This window comes from Hipposideros armiger, unplaced genomic scaffold, assembly GCF_001890085.2.
Source record: "Hipposideros armiger isolate ML-2016 unplaced genomic scaffold, ASM189008v1 scaffold_227, whole genome shotgun sequence".
NCBI classification, from domain to species: domain Eukaryota; kingdom Metazoa; phylum Chordata; class Mammalia; order Chiroptera; family Hipposideridae; genus Hipposideros; species Hipposideros armiger.
The window spans coordinates 2,333,365-2,355,821 of NW_017731577.1; the positions used below are offsets into that span (position 1 = coordinate 2,333,365).

General features: G+C 33.1%; 1 protein-coding gene across 1 annotated transcript in view; it reads right to left on the reverse strand.

Annotated features, from left to right (window-relative positions):
- The window catches only part of ETNK1 (ethanolamine kinase 1), a 77,475-nt gene that overhangs the window by 9,752 nt on the left and 45,266 nt on the right, over positions 1-22,457 (reverse strand). Inside the window, exons 3-6 of the mRNA XM_019654646.1 lie at positions 20,339-20,479; positions 16,851-16,993; positions 7,726-7,809; positions 5,763-5,923 (exon numbers count right to left, since the gene is read on the reverse strand). Of these exons, the coding sequence (XP_019510191.1) occupies positions 5,763-5,923; positions 7,726-7,809; positions 16,851-16,993; positions 20,339-20,479 (529 nt within the window). The remainder of the gene's footprint in view (positions 1-5,762; positions 5,924-7,725; positions 7,810-16,850; positions 16,994-20,338; positions 20,480-22,457) is intronic.

Genomic DNA, 22,457 nt, shown 5'->3' on the forward strand with positions numbered 1-22,457 from the left:
CCCCCACTTGGAGGCATATTTTTCAGGGCCAAAAAGTCGTCTTATACGCCGGCAAATACGGTAGTTAATGTGATTTTTGTTATCAAGTGAGATGTATCAACATTTAAAAGCTCTTACACAACTCAATGGATATTTTTCTAATGACTAATGAATGATGTTAAAACTACAAAATCATGCACTGGTAAAAGAGCCTTTTGAACTGCAAGATAAATCCATGGATTTTAATGCATGAAAGTACAAAAAGTCAATTGATGTATTCAGATTGCACATTGCAATTAACCTTTAAGAAACTATCACTTGAGTTTTGGTGAAGTATCAAAAAAATATCCACAATTATCTGAAAAGGCAAAATATTCTTATCTTTCCCAACAATGTGTGTAAAACAGGACTTTCTTTATATACTTCAACCAAAACAATATATTGCAACAGATGAAATGTAGAAACAGATATGAAATTCCAGTGTTTAAGCCAGACATTACAGAGATCTGCAAAAGTATATAATAATGCCATTCTTCTCACTAAATTGTTTTTTTTGTTTTAAAAAAGTTATTTTTCATTTTAAAAATGCTGATTTTGTTAACATGGTTTGTTGTTTTTTAAATACGTATTTAATAAATAGAGTGTTTTAATTTCCAGTATGGTAAATACTGATAATTAACCTATGTAAACAAAGCTCATAGAGGAAAAAACTTTTGACATATAAAGCGGGGCTCCTGAGACCAAAAAGTCTGAGAAATGCTAGTCTGAATTACCTTAGCATATTTTAAGTGATACAAAAATCATCTGTGGATGGTATCATAATCTCTTCCTACTTAGTTTGGCTTTGTATTGGAAAAGACTGCAATCAGGGGACATTCTACACCTAAAAATAACATCAAACAAATGCTTCCCACCATTTTAAGCAGTGTTGGTAACTGTATTTCTTAATCAATTTTCATTTGTATAGAAAATATATATAGTATAAATGTAGGAAATAGCCCATTCATTTGCTTTCCCAAAAATGGCAAAGAGAGAATACTTAAGTCCAAATAAAATAATATTGTGTCATTCCATGATTTACTTACACTGGTTCCCTCAGATTTGGAAGTTATGAGTATGTAATTCTCTTTATCAAAGGGCATTTTAATTTCTAGGCTACCCATCTCTGTTACAAAGAAAAATTCAACACTTTATATGGTGAACAAATTACTAAAATGAATCTTTAAACTGTCTTCTGAAATACTATATAACTCTGTTTTATTTAGAAAGAATCCAAAGTCTGTAAACAATGTGTCTAAAAAACTCCTCAAAGCAGGCCGGCAGAGTGGCGCGTTTGTTAAGTGTTAGCTTTGGACGCCAGCTCTGAGCAACAGGGCCCCTGTTCGGATTTCACATGAGGACCAGCGACACTGCGCCCTCTACAGCTAAGATGGTGAACAACAGCTCTACCTGGAGCTGGGCTGCCATGAGTCGCCGGCGACGGCAGAGGCTGCAGTGGAGCTGCAGTGGACTCCCATAAGCTACCATGAATGGCCAGCAGCCACTGTGAGCTGCTAAGAGCCACCGTGAGCTGCCATCCAATGGACAGTGACCGATCTGCCTCACCCAGGAAAAATGCAATGATAATACCAACATGGGCCAGTGAAGCGACATCCTCCACAACTAGACTGAAGAACAAAAGGACAGCAACTTGTCTGTTCCCTAACCCCAATTCCCCCAATAAAATCTTTAAAACAAAACTCCTCAAAGCTTAAAAAACCCTTATGTGTACTCTATTTGGTCTTATAATGCAAATATCTACTTTTGTTTGCCATTTTCCCAACATTAATTAATTATAGTAAACAACCAATAAAAAGTGAACCCTTAATTTTTAGAAGTCTGATCCTGTCCTGAACAATAAGCATTTACCACCAAGACCCTGGTCTTATTCAAACCTTTTTCCCCCTCATCAAAGCAGCTTTATAATATATGTATATGCAAGCTTCTTCGTGACAAGTGATCGAGAAGTCATCTCAAAGGAGGAAACAGTATTTAAGACATGTCCATAGGAACAAAAGGAACTTGCCAGAGGATCCAGGGTAAAGGGCATTCTAGGTAGAAAGGAATAGCCTATACAAAAGCATACAGGCTTCAAACATCATGGTGTGTGCAGAAAACAAGATAACTGTTAGAGCAGAGATGGGATGTGAGAAATAGTAAATAAGACAAAATCTGTAGTTGCTGTTGTTTGGATTTCATTCTGTTGGTCATTAAGGAGTCATAAAGTAGCAAAGTGACACGGATTTCAATAATTAGATTCTAGTTATTAGAGAGATCACTTTTTAAATATACAGGATGAATTACAGACAGAAAAAACCTGGAGGCAAAAAGACCAGTAAAGGCTAAGTAAAGGTGAGGCATTAAGGCCTTAATCACAGGTCACATAATTAGGGAAAAAGGGTTAGAATTGAGAGAATTTTAGGAACCAAGAATAACAGAACTTGGAAATAGAAAAAATGTGAGAATGAAGAGGAGGAACACATGAAAGAAAATTCCTTCTTTCCTGGCTTCAATAAACAGCAACTGAATGGAAGGAATTTTAATTAAATCAAGATAGCAGAATAAAGAATACTGGGATAAAGGACAGACGGCATGAAAAAGAATTCAAGTTTAGACATACTATGGTCAAAAACCAATGGGGCCTGGGACAGGGAGGGATAGCCAGTAGAGATCTGAAGAGGGAAGAAACTCAACTTGGGATCATTAACAAAAAGAGCAATAAAAGCCATGGGACTGGATCACCCTTTGAAAGTATGTACATAAAGTGTAAGGTGGGGGGAAAGCCCCAAATCAGAACACCAGGGAACACTACCATGGGAGAGGGTGGGGGAAGAGGAGGGAAAGAAGAGCCAGGGTAGGAGGCTGAGCAGGAAAGCACAAAAGCGTAGAACTAAGGAAGAACGTTCACAAAAGTCAATGGAAGACAAAATTCTAAAAATCAATGGTAAATACTGTCGAATGTTATGGACAGATCAAGTAAGATAAAGACTGAAAAGTTTAAATTAGATTTATCAATTATGTCATTAATGGTAACCCTGACCTGAATTATTATTTTTATAATATTATTTTATAAATTATTATTTTTATTTTATAATAATAAAGGAGAAGGCAGATTGCAGTGCTCTGAGGAGTGTACAAAAGATTATAAAGGAGACAGATTGAGGGTGGGTTTTCTTTTATTTCACCCTACCTTCGCAATTATTTATCCATTCAAACACAAGAGAAACTAACCCACCTCAGAATAAAAAGGTCAAGAAAAGAACGGGCAAGAAAAGTTTGTGACAAAGATTCAGTACAATTTAAATAAAGAGGAATTCAAACCAAAACTGGCTTAATAAACAGTTTTCAATGAATTTTTAGTAAGAGAAACTCAGAGCATTAACAGACTTACTAATGTAAAGCTTAAGTGAAAAGTAAGAGTGTGTAAATTCAGAGGACATATTGAATGAGAAATAAATATTAAAAAGGTATTGAAGTTTTATGTCTGTATCAATTGATCTTTATCCTTTTTCTTTAAGAACTTCTATTGAACATAACGAGGTCTGACAATTAAGTTTGCAAACTTGCTGCAACAATATTGCTAACCTTTTTTGATATCAGAGGGACTATTCATTATGAATTTGTACCAAGTGGACAAACAGTTAACCAAGTTTACTATTTGGAAGTGCTGAAAAGCCTGCGTGAAAAAGTTAGACGACCTGAACTTTTTGCCAGCGATTCATGGCTATTGTATCACGACAATGCACCAGCTCACACGGCACTGTCTGTGAGAGAGGTTTTAGCCAGTAAACAAATAACTGTATTGGAACACCCTCCCTACTCACCTGATCTGGTCCCCAATGACTTCTTTCTTTACCCAAAGATAAAGGAAATATTGAAAGGAAGACATTTTGATGACATTCAGGACATCAAGGGTAATACGATGACAGCTCTGATGGCCATTCCAGAGGGTTCCTAAATTGCTTTGAAGGGTGGACTAGGCACTGGCATTGGTGCATAGCTTCCCAAGGGGAGTACTTCGAAGGTGATCACAGTGATATTCAGCAATGAGGTATGTAGCACTTTTTCTAGGATGAGTTCGCGAATGTAACTGTCAGACCTCATATGACATTTCATAAATATGTTTGCTGAGGATTTTATGGATATATAGTCCTTTTTTAAAAAAAAAAATCAGGTTAAGTTTCCCTCCAATTCTAATTTGCTAAAAATTTTAAATAGGGATGTATATCAAATTTCATCCAAAAAGAGGCATTTTGTACATTTTATTTGCCCTTCTAAATTACAAGTAATTTGAAGGAATGCACTTTTATTCCTTTTGAAGCCTCCAATTTAGCATACTAGAATGACAGTAAGTACTTGGTATCTGATTGATGAATATTTATAAATAACCTGGTGCTCAAACCAGAAGTAATTGTGTTTTTCAAAATCATACACACACACACACACACACACACACACATGTATTTAAAAGCACAGTATCCAAACAAAAAACATGTTAAATATCACAAAAGTTTACAAGGGAACCCAAGTTAATGTTCTAATAGTAAACAATGGAGGTGCTGACTTACAATTTAGAAGATATGTGGACTTTATGTGGAAATTAATAAATTCATTGCCTTAGCAATCATTTAATTTCTTTAAATGGTTACATGGAAAAAATACAAATTATAGCAATAATAATACTCCTCATGTTAACACAGAAATTGGCTAAACAGAAGTACTAGGTTGATTCTGAAATTCATTAAATGACCTCATGAGAAAGAAACCCTACATTCTCCACTTTAAGATGATGCTTAAATAGAACAGAAACAGCAGGCATCCTATGACCAGCTGGAGAGCATGCCATTAATTTAATCAACAGTTTTACTGAAAATAGATATCAGAACAGCAGGTAAGGTCACTTTTCAGCTACCCTCTTACTTAAGATGTATTTTGAATGGCTCTAGGGAAATGCTGCTTTTAAGACGATGAAAACAGTACACCTGTGAGCCACCAATTGCATCAATTTGTAAAGACTACATAGCAAATGTTCCCCATGTCAATTGTACAAAATTATACTAAAACTAAAAAGATGTAAAATAATTTTGACCTAGTATTCAATTTAATTGTGTTAACACCCTAACTGAAAAGCTCATTCTAAAGTATCACGTAATTCTCAAAAGACAATTTAAATCAACTGGTTTAAAAAAAAAAAAAGTATTTAGAGAATGGGTCTTCAAAATAAGGCATTAACACATCATCAAACCTGGAAATAACTGCTTATCAAAAGATCAAGAAGACAATATACTGAGTAAGTTTTGAAAACATAATTCTACTGGTTCTTCCAACGTATTTTTGTCATGTTAACATTAAGATGATAATTAAATGTATTGTGGAAAACCTCATTTCCCATACATCTTTCCTTAATTATGTTTTTCATAATGTAATGAGAATACAAATAATATAAAAAACTGCTTCACAATTAATTCTAACTCTAACTAGAATCCATTCACTAAACAAGTAATTACTGAGCATGTGGCCAGGCACTGTTGTTCTATGGGGTGAGATTATAGTCGTGAACGAAACAAAATATTTGCCCTCAAAGGCATTACAACGGGAGAATTGTAAACAATCATATTTTGTCATTATTTTGAACAAAAATTCACAAACTTAAAATGGGAAATTGGTTTATAAGATAATAAAAATTTAAAAGATTTTTAAATCATATCAAGAATCTTTCGTTAACTGTTTATATTTAAACTTACCAACGCAAACCGATTGACTTGAATGAAGAGTACTTCTACCTCCTTTTCAGTAACTTCACTCCCAAAGCCCTTATACTCTTTGTAGGCTTCAAGGTAGGAACGCAGCCACTGGCCCTGAAGCTCTCTATCTGGATAGAGACTATAGTCTACATCACTCACACCTAAAATGAAAAACAAGACACTGAAGATTTTAAAAGCACATTCTCTTCTGCATACGTTAATAATCCTTATCATCTACATAATTTTTCAGAAAAAAAATTACAAGATATTTGGCTGAAATGCTAGATGTTAAATAGCATTTATTAAAACAATAAACCATTCATAATGTATTCCAACTTAAATTCTAATGCACAATAAGTTAATCACCACATTAGTTCTCACTGCTTCAATTTTTCCTAAAAGCGTAAAGCTTGAATTATCTGCATCAGAAGCACCAACTCTTCATTTTAATAAGTACCCCAGGAGATTCTTATGCACACTAATATTTAGAGCAATTCTTAGAACTGTGGCTCTAAAACTTTTTTGCCCATTACTAGAGTAAGAAATACATTTTATATTGAAACCTTATGGACACACCTTGATATTAAGTTTCACAAACAATATTTATCCTAACTATACCTTCTAATTCTGACATTTTCTACTTCTTTTATTTTCCATTCCTTGCTTTAAAATAATTACCCACAAATAGATTTCATGATCTGCAGTTTGAAAAAACTAACCTAGAAGGTAAAGTTCATACTATTTTGCCCAGCATTCAAGGTTTTTAAATTGGTCCAATCTTACTTCTATGGTCTTATAACCTTCTTCTCCTTCATGAATTTTATATCCTACAAAAAAGTACACTCACCTTGAAGTTTTCTTCCTCCTTCCTGCAGAACCCTCCTTTCTCTTCTATCTGGACATCCAAATGCTACCTTTCAAGTTTAGCTTTATTTTTTCTATGCTACCTATCTTTCAAGTTATAGGTGTTTTCTACCCAAAATTGTATTAAAATAAGTGGAGTTTCTTCCTTCATATCCACAACAGTGACTATCCTTAATACTAACACAGTGATAGCTCATTATATAAATAACTGCTTTCCCTTCCTACAGATATATGCAAATATATGCAGTACATATGTAAAGATATGGCATATATATAAGCTTGGTGGAGGGAAATAACTTTTCCCTCCAACTTTTCCCTCAACTTTATTTCCAGTCTGGTTACCTAAACTATATGAGAAAAATCCATGAATGCACAAATGTATACAAATACAAATTCGGCAATGAAAAATTCCTATTACATGTAAACCATCCAGGGGAATTACCTAATCTTTAGTTTTAGAGCATTTCATGTTTCTAAATACAGAATAAAATGTATTTTAAATTAATTCCACTTACATTAAAAAAAACTAAAACTTTCATACTTGACAGTGTTAACAGATTAATTTTCAGGGGCAAAAATGACCAGCTGTTTAATTAGTCATAGCCAAAGATTAAAAAAAAAAACTTAAGTTTTTTAGTTAACAAACATTCCAAAAGACTAAGTACACAATGGAAATAGCAAAGGCTTTTAAATGATAAAAAAATTGGCTTCAAATCTTAGTTCTTTAATTTTACTGTGACCATGGTGAATTACTTTCCTCATCCGTAGAGTGGAAATATTACCTGATTCATAGAGTTGTTGTAGAGAAAAATATAAGGTGACATGAGAATTACAAAGCACCTTGTACTATGTCAGGTCTTAATAGAAGCCACAATCATTATTTTTCTTATTTTCCTTAAGAAATAAAGGAAGAAGTCATCTCCTCTGTCCTCCAGCAATAAAGAAAAACCAATAAAGAACAAAGGTCAGGAAGAAGTTAAAACATGTTGCTCCTGATTCCAGTTTCTCTTCTTTAGAGAAAAAAATAAATAAAATTCCAAAAGTATCATTTCCAAGTTATATATGCTACTTACTCCATTAGTTATGCCCTGAATTTTACCTGCAAATTCATTGAAATGATTTCCGATATCATATGCCACGTAGTTGTATCCAGAATATTCATAATCAATGAACTGTACATCACCTATGTGAGACACAAAAAAAAGACATAAGAAATCATATATAAGATCAGATAATCCCTATGCTATTTGTAATAAAAGAGCTTCCAATATTTTGTCTCATTGTACGTGCTTGGTTAACATGCACTTCTGAGACAATACAGGGTAAGGCTGTGAATTTTATGGCAATGAGCTTTACAAAATTCAAATTATGTATCTTGGTCAACAGCTTCTTTGTGAACATTAATGTCCATTATATTAAAGAAAAGTCAAAATGCTGTATAGTCCATTCTCCAAGTTCAAACAAAGGCAAAATATGTTTTTCACCACATGGGGGCACCGGTTACTTAAAAATGCAAGTTTAATTAGAAATGAACAAAATCTTTGGAAACTGTTAATAATCTAAGCATTTGTAATAAAAAAATTAATCTTCAACACTCCAACAGTGAACTGACATGCTAATCTACATATAGGAATCAAATATAAACTTTGAAAGACTTGAATTCTGTCAACCCTGCAGTTATAACACTTGATCAACTTAATCTAATTTAAGAAGTTAGTTGCAATCAAACTTACATTTTTCTGGAATACTAACATAATTAAAGTTTCCCTTAGCATACCTGAGCAGCATTAAAGTGGTTGTTTTATCTTTAAAAGCAAAGGTACACTGAGTACTGTAGAGGATTTGCCTCAACAAAGATGTATGTTCTACTTTTTAAAAGAGAGACAAAAGAAAAAGTTAGAGAGAGAGAGAGAAAGAGAGAGAGAAATTAAAATGGGTCACTGTCTACACCAGGGATCACAAACTCAAAGGCTGAACAGTTAAAATGGATACATAAACAGGGATGACTGCAAGAATAGTTTCTAAGCTGCTTATATTGTGAAAATGAATAGCATATGACTAGTTACACTGTCTTAAAAATCAGGCTAAGGTAACAAAACAAATTGCTGGTCTATACACAATGGCATTTCCCCCAAAATGAGCTCTGGAACTATGTCTTGATATAGATATATATGTTTAATTTGGGGATGTAATGTTGATTATATATTCAAACTCAGAAAAACAATTTTATGACAAAAAATGTCATGGCAAACGAAGTATTTTCCTTAAAAGCAAATTTTAATGTAATTATATTTAATATCTAATTCTAAACTTGTATAAATAATAGTCAAGTCTAGAGTAAAATTAGTGAGACTCATCAGTAAAGTAAGTGAGAATCATCAAAGTAGCAAAGCCCAGATATCAAAATCTACATGCATATTGACAAAATATAAGGTTATAAATGTTGGTGACTATAATAAATCACTGCAATTCAACCATCATAAGTGTTATATTCTTGAATTCACAAAACACATCCCACAGAAAGTCTTAAAGTTAACCAAATCATTTTACAAGTGTAGAATAGAAAGAAGGAATGTGTTTTAACCAAATCACTTTATTAAATTGAAAAATGGGAAGTCAGAACATGTTTTTAAATTTTTTCTAGGCACCACTGGGAATGAGAGGGTGAAGAACACCATCGTGATAAAACACTTTGCAGCCATGAAAAAATATTTCATTTTCAAAAATGATTTAATGACGAGAATTACAAATGTTACATGAAAAAAGATACAAAATAGTAAACGTAGTAATCCAAGTTATTAAAATATTATGCCTGAAGAGAAAAATAAATAAATAATGCATAGGGAAAAAAAGATGAATAGAAGAAATAAACCAAAATAAAATGTTTCAACTGGTTTCATTACAGGTGTTAGACAAAGCGACCTTTATCTCCTTGTATTTTAAATTCTTTATACAATAAACATCCCTTTTAGGAGGAAAAAACTGACAGTTTAAAAAGATTAAGATGAATTCTCTAAACAAAGCTGTCAATAGGTAAGAGGCTAAACACAATGATTTGGGAGATATTTATCCAACAGGCCTTCAAGAAATCAGGATTCAAGATTTACCAAGTTGCACAACTGAACCAAACAAACAGTTTTAATATATGAATTTTTAAATTGCAGCTGTTGATTGTTTTAGCTCTCTAAACACAAATTCTTGTAGAGCTCATATTAACTTACATGCCAATAAAAATACACAGCCCAGTCCTGAAGCTTACTTTTGCCACATAAATAAAAAATTTTCAAAATTATATTTACATTTTGGGAAATATAGTTAAAATGGCAGGTAAAACATGACTGATTGTAAATACAATTTAAATAAAGCATAGATCATTTTAACAAAAGTTAAAATCCGTTTGAGTATGAAAATTTTAGCAATGACTTTTTGTAGTAGCATTAATTCATTAAAACTAGCCTTTATTTTTTTTATGCTATGTTGAGCTTATAAATAATGAAATTTAAAAAATAAGAAAATGAAGCTAACAAGATACAGATGAGGCTGTTACCAGGCTCCGTGCATGTGAACAAGTGATGCGATAAACCTCCAGTCAGTGCGTTTAAGAAGCACGGGGGGCGCCGCCACATGGCAGCAACAATGGCATACCTAATCTGTAGCAGATGAAGAAAATTTGGCAAACTCACATTTTACAAGACACAAAGCTTAAAAGGAAAAAAATTTAAAAAAAAAAATCTGCATTAACTATTCTTTTTTAAACTATTGCAAACCAAGTGGAACTCAACCTTAAATTTAATCGACTGCAACAAAGTAAAATTAAAGATGCCTACTTCCCTTATTTTGGGTGCCAGAAAAATCAAATTACTGGAAAATGCTTTCCTACCCACAGAAAGTGTACTGAATTTTTTTCTATAAATTTAACTTCTGACTTCTTAAATTTCCAATTATTTAGAGGAACGTCCACATCATTAATAACTAATAGCTCATATGGCATGATTATCTTCTCACTTCTTTAAGACTTGAATTTTTAGTTGGGGTTTCAAGGGTGGAAAAAATTAAGAATACTCCATGAAGTTTTACGTAAAATTTTATGTGTATATGCATTTTCTGCGGGGATTCTCTTCTCCAAATTCTCAAGGGATCCTTGACCTCTAAAAAGCTAAGAAGCAGTGCTAAGACTATATATTACTTATCTTCATATACTTAGCACACTGACTAGCATGTAATGGGTAAAGCATAAGATTAATGAATAAAACCATACTCGGAATTTTCAAAAGTTATTTTCTCTTATTACTGTATTTCTTGCCTATCTTCACAGTAATAAAATCTACACACTACTGAGTTAAATAAACTGTTCAAATCTCAGTATAGCTGAAAATAACTGGCCAATTTTTAAAGTACTTTAAAACCAAAAAATTGGTTTTTTAATAACTAAGGCTATTTAATTTGTATGACACAAAAGAAATTCTTTTGGATTTCTTTATTGTGCTGTTGTTAAGGAGAAAGGGATAAAGATAAAAAGCAAAATAACCAATATGAAAACCTGCCATCTTTCCAACTCACTCTATTTTCTCTGTAGTGTTAGGTAAGGCAGAGAGAACAGAGAGAAAATGTAACCATGATTACACTAATGCTAGCAAAATGCTTTCTCTCTTATACAGAAAAAAGGAGTACTCTGCCCTGGGTTACTTTCCTTTTATCCCTCACCCTGGTGTCCAGCAGTACCCTGTGTACACCTTCACCACAGTACTCATCATTCTGAATGCAAATATCTCTTCCATGATCTGACTCCTCCACTACATGGCATATGGCTTCCTGAAAGGGCAGTAGGTTCCTTTTATTTTTCATCATGCAATCCACAGAGCAATACATAGCACACAGGAAATATTAAGATGCCAGTGGAACACATAGTTTTTCAGAGAATGCTGAGACAGTAACACACATTTAAATGGGGATTGGAGGGAATAAGCATGAAATACTAAAGAACAAAGGGTGGCATTTTTGACATTTTTATTCAAGTATATGATTGAACATACAGTGGGACTGAATATGTGAGTAAAGAAAAACATTAAACTAGTAATGTATTTATGTAGCTCTTCCTTAATAGTTCAGGTTTTTACAGTCCATTTAAAGTTTTTTATTACTTGATTTGGGGATATTTTCTTTTATGTTAAATATGATCTAGAATACAGTTAAAACAATGTTAAGACTATTCTTCATAAAAATTCCACCCTGGAAAATATAGGTTACCAAATACAACAATAAATTTGTATTTACTTAAATTTTACAATACAACCAACAACTACAAAAAACTCTCCTAAGCCATTAAAATGTTAAAAAAAAGCAAACACAACCAAAACAATGCTTTTTCATGAATAATAGAGTGGATAAGATTTAGAGCCAAACAGGTAACTAAGAATGGTGACTCACCCATTTTCTATTTATAGTGTATGAAACTCTAAAAAATCTGGTTTACACTATAATTCCCAGAAAAAGCTACAGTTTTCTTCTGCTCATTTGTCTTTTCTTAAATAGTTTAACTCAGCTTAATGTACTTTGCTGACATAGAAAATAATCAAAATAACTATTACTGAAATTTAAAGTTATATATTAGCTCTTTATATGAGCTTTTATGAAGAAATGAAGGATGAGGGGAAAAAAATTGAAACAGCCACCAATAAACATGACAGCATCAAGACATGAGACAACAAACTCCAGTTTTAGCAATTACTTCTAACATGTCAGCAGCTAAAGGATTAGTTGAAATTAAAATATTAGACTTGAAGTCAGATAGGCAATAAGAAATATTACAATTTGATGTACTTAGTATAATTGTTTTTTAAAATTATTAATTTAAAAGATGACTGGTAAGTCTTACAGTTCAGGGGTAAGATCTGCTGCTTTTGGTTTTCTTATGTAACAAATCTTATCATCAAATCATTAAGTATTCTTTTCTTACCTTTTTTAAGATATCATTTCACTGAAGGCAAGGAATGGGCCACTTTTTACCAACCACCTAACTTCTGGGACTGACTAACTTAAAAAATATTGACAGCTATTATCAACTTCAGAAAGGAAGCTCACTCTTCTCCCATATTCCTGAGTCCTGTCAACTGACATGGTGAGAAGAGGTAGTGGCAGGATTTCTTCCTGTGATGCCTACCAGTCCTGTAATATCCACAGGTGAAAATGCCTATAGACTGCAGTGCAGAGTGCTCACAGAGGTCTCCATGTGTGTCTGTATGAATATGTACTTTTGTATACATACACGCATACATATATACATTTTTAAACTTTAAAATTAATCATTTAAGGTACAGTTTAGATACAATCTGTAAACTGCACTTAAAGAAACAAACTGAATTGTCATACCACATCTATGAGCCGTAATTCCTCTAATTAATTATAGGACACAGTTAACCTTCTGGCTTATAGTATCCATTTCATTTTCTCAGAACCAGATACATTTTATAAAATGCATCCTATAAACAAAATATAGGGGTTGGCAAACTATGTATGCTCAGGATAAATCCAGCCAGCCTACTGTTTTTGTAAATAAAAGTTTTACTGGAACATATTTGGAACACACATATTTATTTTACTCGTATGCATTATCTATGGCTGTGTTTACAGTACAACAGGATTAACAGTTACAATTGAGGCTATATGGTATGCAAAACCTAAAATATGTGCTATCTAGTCCCTTACAGAAAAAGTTTACCAACTCTTATCATGGTATAAATAACTGTAATTGAGAACTGCTAAGTACCTCGTCCACTGTACACTTTATATGCACCATTAAATTCTTGTCAGGGGCCATCTGAAATAGATATGATCTAAGTAAAAAATAAAGCAAACTAAAGTTCTAGACTATCAAAATATAAGCACTGTATGGAAATCTATTAAACATTTAGATTCCTAAGCCCATGTATAAAAATTCTTGTTCAGCTGGTCTTAGATGGGACCCTGCATTCTTTCCAAGTAACCTAGGTCATTCTGATGCAGATAGTCATGGATTAAATAAACACTTAATAAAGAGACAAAAAGACTTGTATAATGCTGCTTCCATATGTAATTAAGCAGGGATTTGAACCCAAGTGTGCCGGGTTCCAAAAATATGCTCTTTCTGACCTCTCTTGGTTGTAACTAAGCTTTAATACATTTGCTTTTAAGAGATAACTTAAGAGGGGTCAGCCCAGTGGCTCCGTTGGTTAAGAACGTGAGCTCTGAGCAACAGTGTCGCCAGTTCGATTCCCACATTGGCCAGTGAGCTGCGCCTGAGCTGAGATGCAGCTGAGCTGCCAACAGCTGGCAGGATGGCAACTGGACTTGGGAGCTGAGCTAGCTGCGCCCTCCGCAACTAAGGTTGAAGGACAACAACTTGGCTGTTCCCCTTCCTCAATTCCCCAATGAAATCTTAAAAAAGAAAAAAAGTTAACTTAGAAATTTTTTAAAATCTAGTTAAAATACACAAAATCTAAGTTATTATGGTTGAAAATACATACAGGGACTTCAAGATGGTGCCGTATAAATTCATTAAGTTTAACTAAAGTTTACAATTCTGAGAAATTAAGGGTATGAAACATACTACACAGATACTGAGCTTGATGATGTCAAGGCCAGTCTCTTGGCTTTCATCTTATCATTTTTACATATTTAATATCCATGGATGGGTACAAAATGGTGAAGCCCTGAGCTCAAATCACATAACTTAGAAAGTGATTAACAAATCAAACACATTTGTGAATATAATATTCAGCTTAATCATTTATATGTAGAAATTACTTTAACCCCAAGACTTAAGCCTTGGCTTTTAGATACTATACAAGGTAGCCAGTTAAGAAGGTAAAGAACTTAGTAGTATACACTTCTAATTTTAATTATACTTCTTGAGATTGCAGCTGTAAGTACTAATGCTATGCTACAGTCTGGTTTTTTGCTTATTAAATTTACTCAATTTATAGAATTAACATTTTTTAAAGTCTGAAGCACGGTATCTTCTCCTTATAATTAAAAACAATTATGTCATATAGTTATATTACTTCAAAACCATTAGCTCCTAATTTGAAATGGCATAAGATAATAATAAATATAACAAGCTTCTTGCCACACTTTCATGAGTTTTAGATTTTACCTGAACAAAATTCCAACCATATTTTCTTAATGCTTCTGTACTAACTAATCACATAAGAACAGATTTTCTTTTTTTAAGTCAATGCCATCGAGTCCCAAATAGCCTTCCTAATGGACACTATAAAACCAATGGTAAGGAAAAATAACAGAACATCTCCATAACTAACACACAAACATTAACTACAAAGACAACGAACACATGGTACAGACTTTTATGAAGAAGGGCAAACTCTAAGATATATATCAAAATAACTGTATTTGTTGAACTGTGAAACTCATTCTCTGTAGGGAAAAAAATTAGGCGCAGAAGTATTCATTAGGTAACTCTTAATAATATAAACAAATGACAACCTTGAATTCTTAAAGCCAAACTGAAGCATAAAGATTTTATTTTAAAGTACGAAAACTTTTCACATCACTGATCAGTGTTTTAGATAGGCAACTGGCTAAATTAAAATGTAAAAATACACTTTTTTATACCTAAGACAAAGTAATCTGATTTTTTTGGTCCCTTCTATTTTAGTTTTATAAACAAGTTTGTTTTGTGAAATGAATATGTAAAAGAAACATAAAATTATGAAAAGTTAAAATTATATCCCAAAGGAAATAGACTCTTTGATTAACTTGCAGTTAAAAATAAAGCTGAGTGTCCACTTCAAACGTAAGATGAAGTCCCTAACTCAAAATTCCATTATATAAAATAATGTGTTATTAGGTCTTACACTGAACTTAAAAGCTAAAACATTGCTTTAATACACAACCAATACTCGTCTCACAAATGGCATTGAGATTTGGTTACTAGAATATAATGTAGTACATATATACTATGACAATTATATATAATAAATGGACAATAAAAACTTAAAGGACACTGTCAAGTACTTAACATTTTAGGGTACACCTGAAGTTTAAAAAAATGATTTCACAGAAAAACTTCTAAACATTCAAAATAAAGATGTTAGCTCATTATATTTGTAAATAATAGACTCTCTAATTCACATTAAAATATCAAATATAAAAGGTACAGACATGTTTTTGAAAAACAGGTGCTTCAGTATACTACCCTTGACAGTGTTCTTTGGTTGGTTTTCTTCAATTTACAGCAAGTTAAAAATATTAACTTTTGCATTAGAATAGTCTCAACTTACAAGCTAATAAAAATGGTCATAAATTGTAATTTAATATAATTATGACCACTTAATCAGAATTCTTTGGCTTTAGTACTTTCACAATAGCACACTTGATTCAAAATAATCTTCCAACTATAATGACTTATCTTCAAAACTGATATCCTATAAAATGCAATAGCTTTAGCTTCACTAATCCTTCAACCAAAACTATATTTTTAAATAAACTGAAGGGCATCTACTGTTTAGCAACCAAACCTCAAACCACTTTATCCAATAATATAATACAGCCAAGTGTTTTTTAAATATGAAAACAGAATTTGAATACAGAAAGATATGATCACAGAAAACATTTTAACAAAAAGTATCACTGTCTACCTCAAAAAAATGTTAGAACTATTTACATCAGCTTCTTGATTATTACTTTAGTAGATGTAAATTTCAGCAACTACAAATAACATTTCTTCCATCTGTAGCTCTCTCCTAAGTATCAAAATATCTAACAAATCAGCACAATAAACAGGTAATAGAAAACCTGAACATATTTGTTTTTAATACTGCTGTCCTTCCTAACACTGACAAAATTTCTATATTTATAAAGCAGTACAATGTTAATTGTTTTTTTAATAACCCCCATTACAAGCAGGTGTATTTTCAAACCAAGAATTACCATATACGTTTTACAGTTAAATTTTTCAAAGTCATTTTTCATTTAAAACTCACTTTAATAGGAACAAAACTGTTTCTATTAAACCAATTCTAAGAAACATACTTTATACAAATATAAAGAAAACTTATATTCCTAATTTAGCAGTTATCGTAATTTTATAACCTAGAAGAAAATCTTTACAGACTTTTCATACACGTTTTCCATCCTTGCATTTGAATTAAATTTCATACAAAGATCAAAGGACCATTAAGAACATCATAAAAATCATCTCTACTTATGCTAAAGTCAAATACCTACCTTGTTTCTCATTGTAGATTATATTCTTACACAATAGGTCATTATGGCAAAGCACAACAGGTGAGCCCAGGTTGGAAAGAAACTCCTTCATCCAAGTCATCTCTTCCTGAAGAATCTGAGAGCTTGGGATATCACTTAGGAACCTTTTAGTTTTAAAAGAAGATTTATATCTTGTTTATATTAATGACATTTTTTTCAAGTTTGTTTAAGGGTGAATATCAATTTTAATAAATTCTTTCAATTTAATTGTAGACTCCTGAATTAAAATAAGCCGATTATTCCAAAAGCTGGAATAAAGAAAAACCTTTACAATGAACTTAAACATGAATAAAAAGGAAACTTGAGCAACAGTTAACATGCAGGGCAGAACAATAAAAAATATATCACTACAAAATTGAAGGGAAAAGTAACATACATAACTGATAGCTAATCTTTACTAAGCAGTATTCTAAATGTTTTATATTTAATCACCATATTATAGATAGAAAAATCAAGACACAAAGAGTTAAATAAAAAGGTTTAAGTGTACTATTTAAAGTTACAAAGACAATTCATTAAAGAACTAAAATATCTATGTCAAGTTTGGAAGGGTGACTGCAGTCTAAATCAGCTAAATTCACATTTCAAAGTCAACAGATATTATCTACTACTAATAAATCGACTCATATGATAATCATTCAGTAATCATTACAGTGTCATACAATAATCAAATAACAGACTTCTCATATTATTAAAGAAATTGCCCAGCCAGCATGAGCGGGAGTCCAGAAGCCGGCGACTGATCTACCTCACCCAGGAAGAGCGCAATGATGGTGCTAACTTGGGCCAGTGAAGCAACGTCCTCCACAACTAGACTGAAGAACAAAAACGATAGCAACTTGTCTGTTCCCCTTCCCCCAATTCCCCAGCACTGTTCCCATCCCCCCAATTCCCCAATAAAATATTTAAAAAAAAAGAAAAAGAAAAGAAATTGCCTCCAAGTAGTAAAGACTGGGAAGGGTGGGAGGTAGTATCGCAAGCTGTACTAGAGATCATGACTTTTTACCCTACATTCTTCTGTACTATTTATTATGCCATATTTGTATTAATTTTTATTAAAAACATAGGGTGCTACCATTAATTCTTCAATACCACTGTCAGGCTTACCAAATTGCTGTTAGTTTACTCTTTCTCTTCTTTACCCTTTAAGTCAAATTCTCCTCATTCTTTCTCAAGTCTCTCAAATTACCTCCTACTTTTCCATTTTATAATATAAGATTCTGTACACTGAATTTACTTTAATGAATTTTCCAATTCGGGGTGGTTGCTACCTGTATTTTTTCTATTACTGCATTTTTCTCTACACACAGCCTCCAAAAGTATGCTCTTTTCAAAATGGTGTAGCTGTTCAAGAATCTATTTCAAAAGTACAGAGTTGAGGGCTGGCCAAGTGGCACATTGGTTAAGAGCTGGCTTGGGACGCCAGTTCTGAGCAGCAGGACCCCGGTTCAAATCCCACATGAGGGCCAGTGACACTGTGCCCTCTACAGCTAAGATGGTGAACAACAGCTCGACCTGGAGCTGGGCTGCCATGAGTTGCCAGCAACGGCATAGGCTGCAGACCCTGCTGCAGTGGGCTGCCATAAGTTACCGTGTGTGGCCGGCAGCCAGTGTGAGAGGCTGGCAGCCTGCGTGAGCTACCAAGAGCCAGCGAGGGAGATCAGTCGCCGGCCTCTAGATGGCCGCTCACTGCTGGCTGCTGGCTACACATGTTAGCTTATGGCAACCCACTGCAGCAGGGCGCCACTCAGCCGGCCCTAGTTGTATATTTTCTATTGGGACAGGATGCTTTCGCCCTGTTATTAACCACGAGGCATCTTCAACTTTTCCAAAGTATCACCGACCTCAAGAATTTAAAGTAGGCCTAGGAGAGTCTAGGAAATATAACCCAAAACCTACCCAAAAAATTTTCTTTGAATAATAATTTTTTGAATGACAGCTAACATTTATTTAGCACTTAAATGGCCAGGCTTTTCTGACTACCACATACACATACACATACATACATACATACATACATACATACATACATACATACTCAATTAACCCTCACAAAAACTCTAAAAGGTAAATGTACTACACCCCCCTTTAATTTTCTGAAGATTCCCAATAGTCATTTTATTTTGTTTTCTGGTATTATTTATTTATTTATTTATTTATTTATTTATTTTTTAACATTTTGTGCTACTCTTGTTATTTCCATTTTACAGTTGAGGAAACAGGTAACTTGCTCAAGGTTAAAAAGCAGAACTGTTAATTGACAGAACTGAGATTTGATCCCAGGTCATCTGGTTCAAGTTTTGTGCTTTGAAACCATACAATGCTATATTACCTCTCACCTCTGTGTTATATTAAAAAGTCAATAAAGTCTTACATTCACCATTGTCATCTACTTCATCATTTTTAAGTGGTTTTCTCCAAAATCTTTCAATAAAATAGCTATTTCAAAAGAGAATTTTCTGTTTTTATATACTGTCACTTCCTAAATACCCAGCACACTGAACACACTTCTAGACATTTGCCTATCCCAGTTAATGACGTATAATATCCCTATCAAATTCAAAGTTTGACAAACTACCTGGAAACACAAATAGACACACAGAGTGAGTCAAAGTAATTTTGAAATAAACTCAACGGAACAATACAGCTATTTTTCCCTAATGAATTATAAAGCATGAAAAGAAACAAGAAAAAAATCCATAGTTCCACATGACTGTTGTGCTTAAAACAAAGACTTCCTGAATACAAAACTTGAAGTGTTCATGTATGTTTTAGATACAAAGACAAAATTAAATTTCCTATTTTTGTACTAGTATTAATCACACTATGTAAAAATGTTAATATAATTTAGATTCTAAATACAAATATACAAATTGTTTTACATAGAAAATAATGAAATAGTTTGAACCTGGGGAGTCAATCATACAAAATCTGAGTAAGACTCTAGTAAATGAATTTTCAACCTCATTATACGGGACTTCATTAGTCATAGTAAACTAAGACAACACAAACTTTTTCATGCTCTAATATTACTACACTACCCCAGGGCAGACCTCTAGACCTATGTAAAACAGTTCTGAACAAAGAAATTTTTTTAGAAAAGTCTCTATGGCTCATACTATACAAAAATGTACCCATTCACAGTCATCTTTGTATTTTATTTATTTTCAAATAAATGTTCCAATTTTACTTCTTGGCCCCTCACCTCTACCTACTCCCACACCTCCTGCTTTCGCAGGGGATTTTCACATTTTTTTTTGAGTAGGCTGGAGGAGAAGCTGTTATTTCTATAGTGCCATCTGAGAGTCAAATGAATCAATGCTTATTTTATTTAAATGCAAAAAGATAAACCAAACCATATTTTCTACAGAAACCTTAGTTATCTTTGAAATCCAATATAGAAAGCAAAGCAATGCAACATATAATTTCAAATATAAAAGTAATTTTACCTTTTATTAAGGTCTTCATCTACAAATCCTGTGGGAATGAGAGAGAAATACTTCCCCATCTTTAGCCAAAGATTAGATTTGGGAATCCAGCCATTATGTGCATGGATAGCATGAATTTTAGCAAGCTGACGTGCTATTAGCCTGTTTAAAAACAAAACAGCATAAAAAGAAAATGTTAAGCATCATACAGTTCATGTCTACCCACAGGTAAACTAAAATAACTAATGTGCATCTTTTAAAACATGATTTGATTTTTACCATATATGTGTAAGATTCAAAATAATTTGGCAAGTCAACTCTAACAACAAGAGTCAAACAAATGATTAAAGTATCAGAACGAAGAAACATACAATTAATTCAGAAATTAAATATTTTGTGCCAGAGAGGTTGAGTGTCTGGAAGTAGGTGGCCTATTCTGGTTACACAATGTTTGGGACCAAAAAAACAATACACAACTACAGATGATTTCAAGGCCTATATTAGACATGAATTAGAGAAACATTTAAATTGCACTGAATCATTTTATTTTGAGCCTTTGAAATTACTAACGTTAAAGGGCAAAAAGGGACTAAAACTAAAGTAAAAAGGTTATTGGGGAGTGAATGGGTTCTATGAGTTAATTTTTATAACTGTGTTAAAGACAAATTCTCTGAACAAACATTAGGATTTTCTGATGTCAGAATCAATCTTCTTGACGCAACCACAAAATAATTTTAAGCTATGTATACCTGTGTCCATGCTATCTTTATATCTATAGAACCTAGTACAGCAAATGAGCATACCAAACAGAAATGTTACCAAACAGCCTATAGACTAGTAGATGGACAAATGACTTAATAGTAATCCATAAATTAAAGAACTTAAAACTGTTCTATTTTCAAGGTGTTAACCATCTAATGTAATGCTCCTCAAAGAACAGTTCTAGGACCTCCCACACAGGACCATCTAGGAATGCCTGAGGTCCCACCTCATATCTACTCAATCACAGTCTCTGGGGGTGGGCCCTAAGCAAACTGTATTTTAAACAAAATCTCCAGGTGATCCTAAACCACTGTAAAGTTTGAAAAGCACTAACATAATGCTCTTCAGCTTGGTTATGTACTAAAAATCAAATTGTGGAAGCTTAAAAAAAAAAAAAAAGAAATCAGAGGCCTGGGTACTAGCCCCAGAAATTGTGACTTAATTGGTCTGGGGTGCAGAAAGGGTATCATGATATTTAAAGGCTTCCCAGATGATTTTAATATGCAAAAATGTTTTGAGAACCACACAGCAAATTATAACATTACAGTATTCCTTCACCAACCTGAGATTCAAAAAGTTTTATTATATTTTTATACTATAGTGAATATTCTTATCTATCTAGTTTCTAGTAACAAGAGAGTCCTGATTTTCCTTTGGTGAAACTTCCACCCCCCTCATTTTTAGTTCATGTGGCTCATCGAGTTTACCTCAATCCTAACTCCATATCTCATCTGCAACACTAACTTAAGATATGTTAAGATATGATAAGAGTTAAGATATGATACAGACTTGCCCAGAGCATTCTATCCTTCAGGACACAATAATTGGGGTTCAGGGCATATTACCCAAGCTAGGCCAAAAGGATTTGATCCCAGGACTTTTCTTGAAGTTACTAACTTTGGTTGAAGCTATCAGAAATAGAGGACCCATCCTCCACCCGGCCCCAATCACGGGTGGCAATATTAATTAGATGAGTCTACAACTGCTTATCATTTAATTGCCACTCTTGTGTCAGTTACACGTACCAATAAATTCGTTCTTCTTTAAGTCAGTTTGAATTTTCAAATTATCATTCTCAGTCAAGAGTCCTAATGCATTACCAAAATATCAAAATCTGTAACCTTTTTTGGTATGTGTGCTTTGGTTCATACCTCTCAAACAAATTAGCAAATAAACATTTCTTTATATAAATTAAATACCTGCTACTTGACTAACCTTCCCCAAGACCACATACTCATGTCTAACAAGAATATATTTTTATGCCAATCTCTCATGTACACATAGGCCCAAATAAATATATGATACTTTCAGCAGCAGGAAACTTCAGAAAAAAGCCGGGTGATAACAAAGTCAAAACAAAGGAGGGTGCAAATAAACA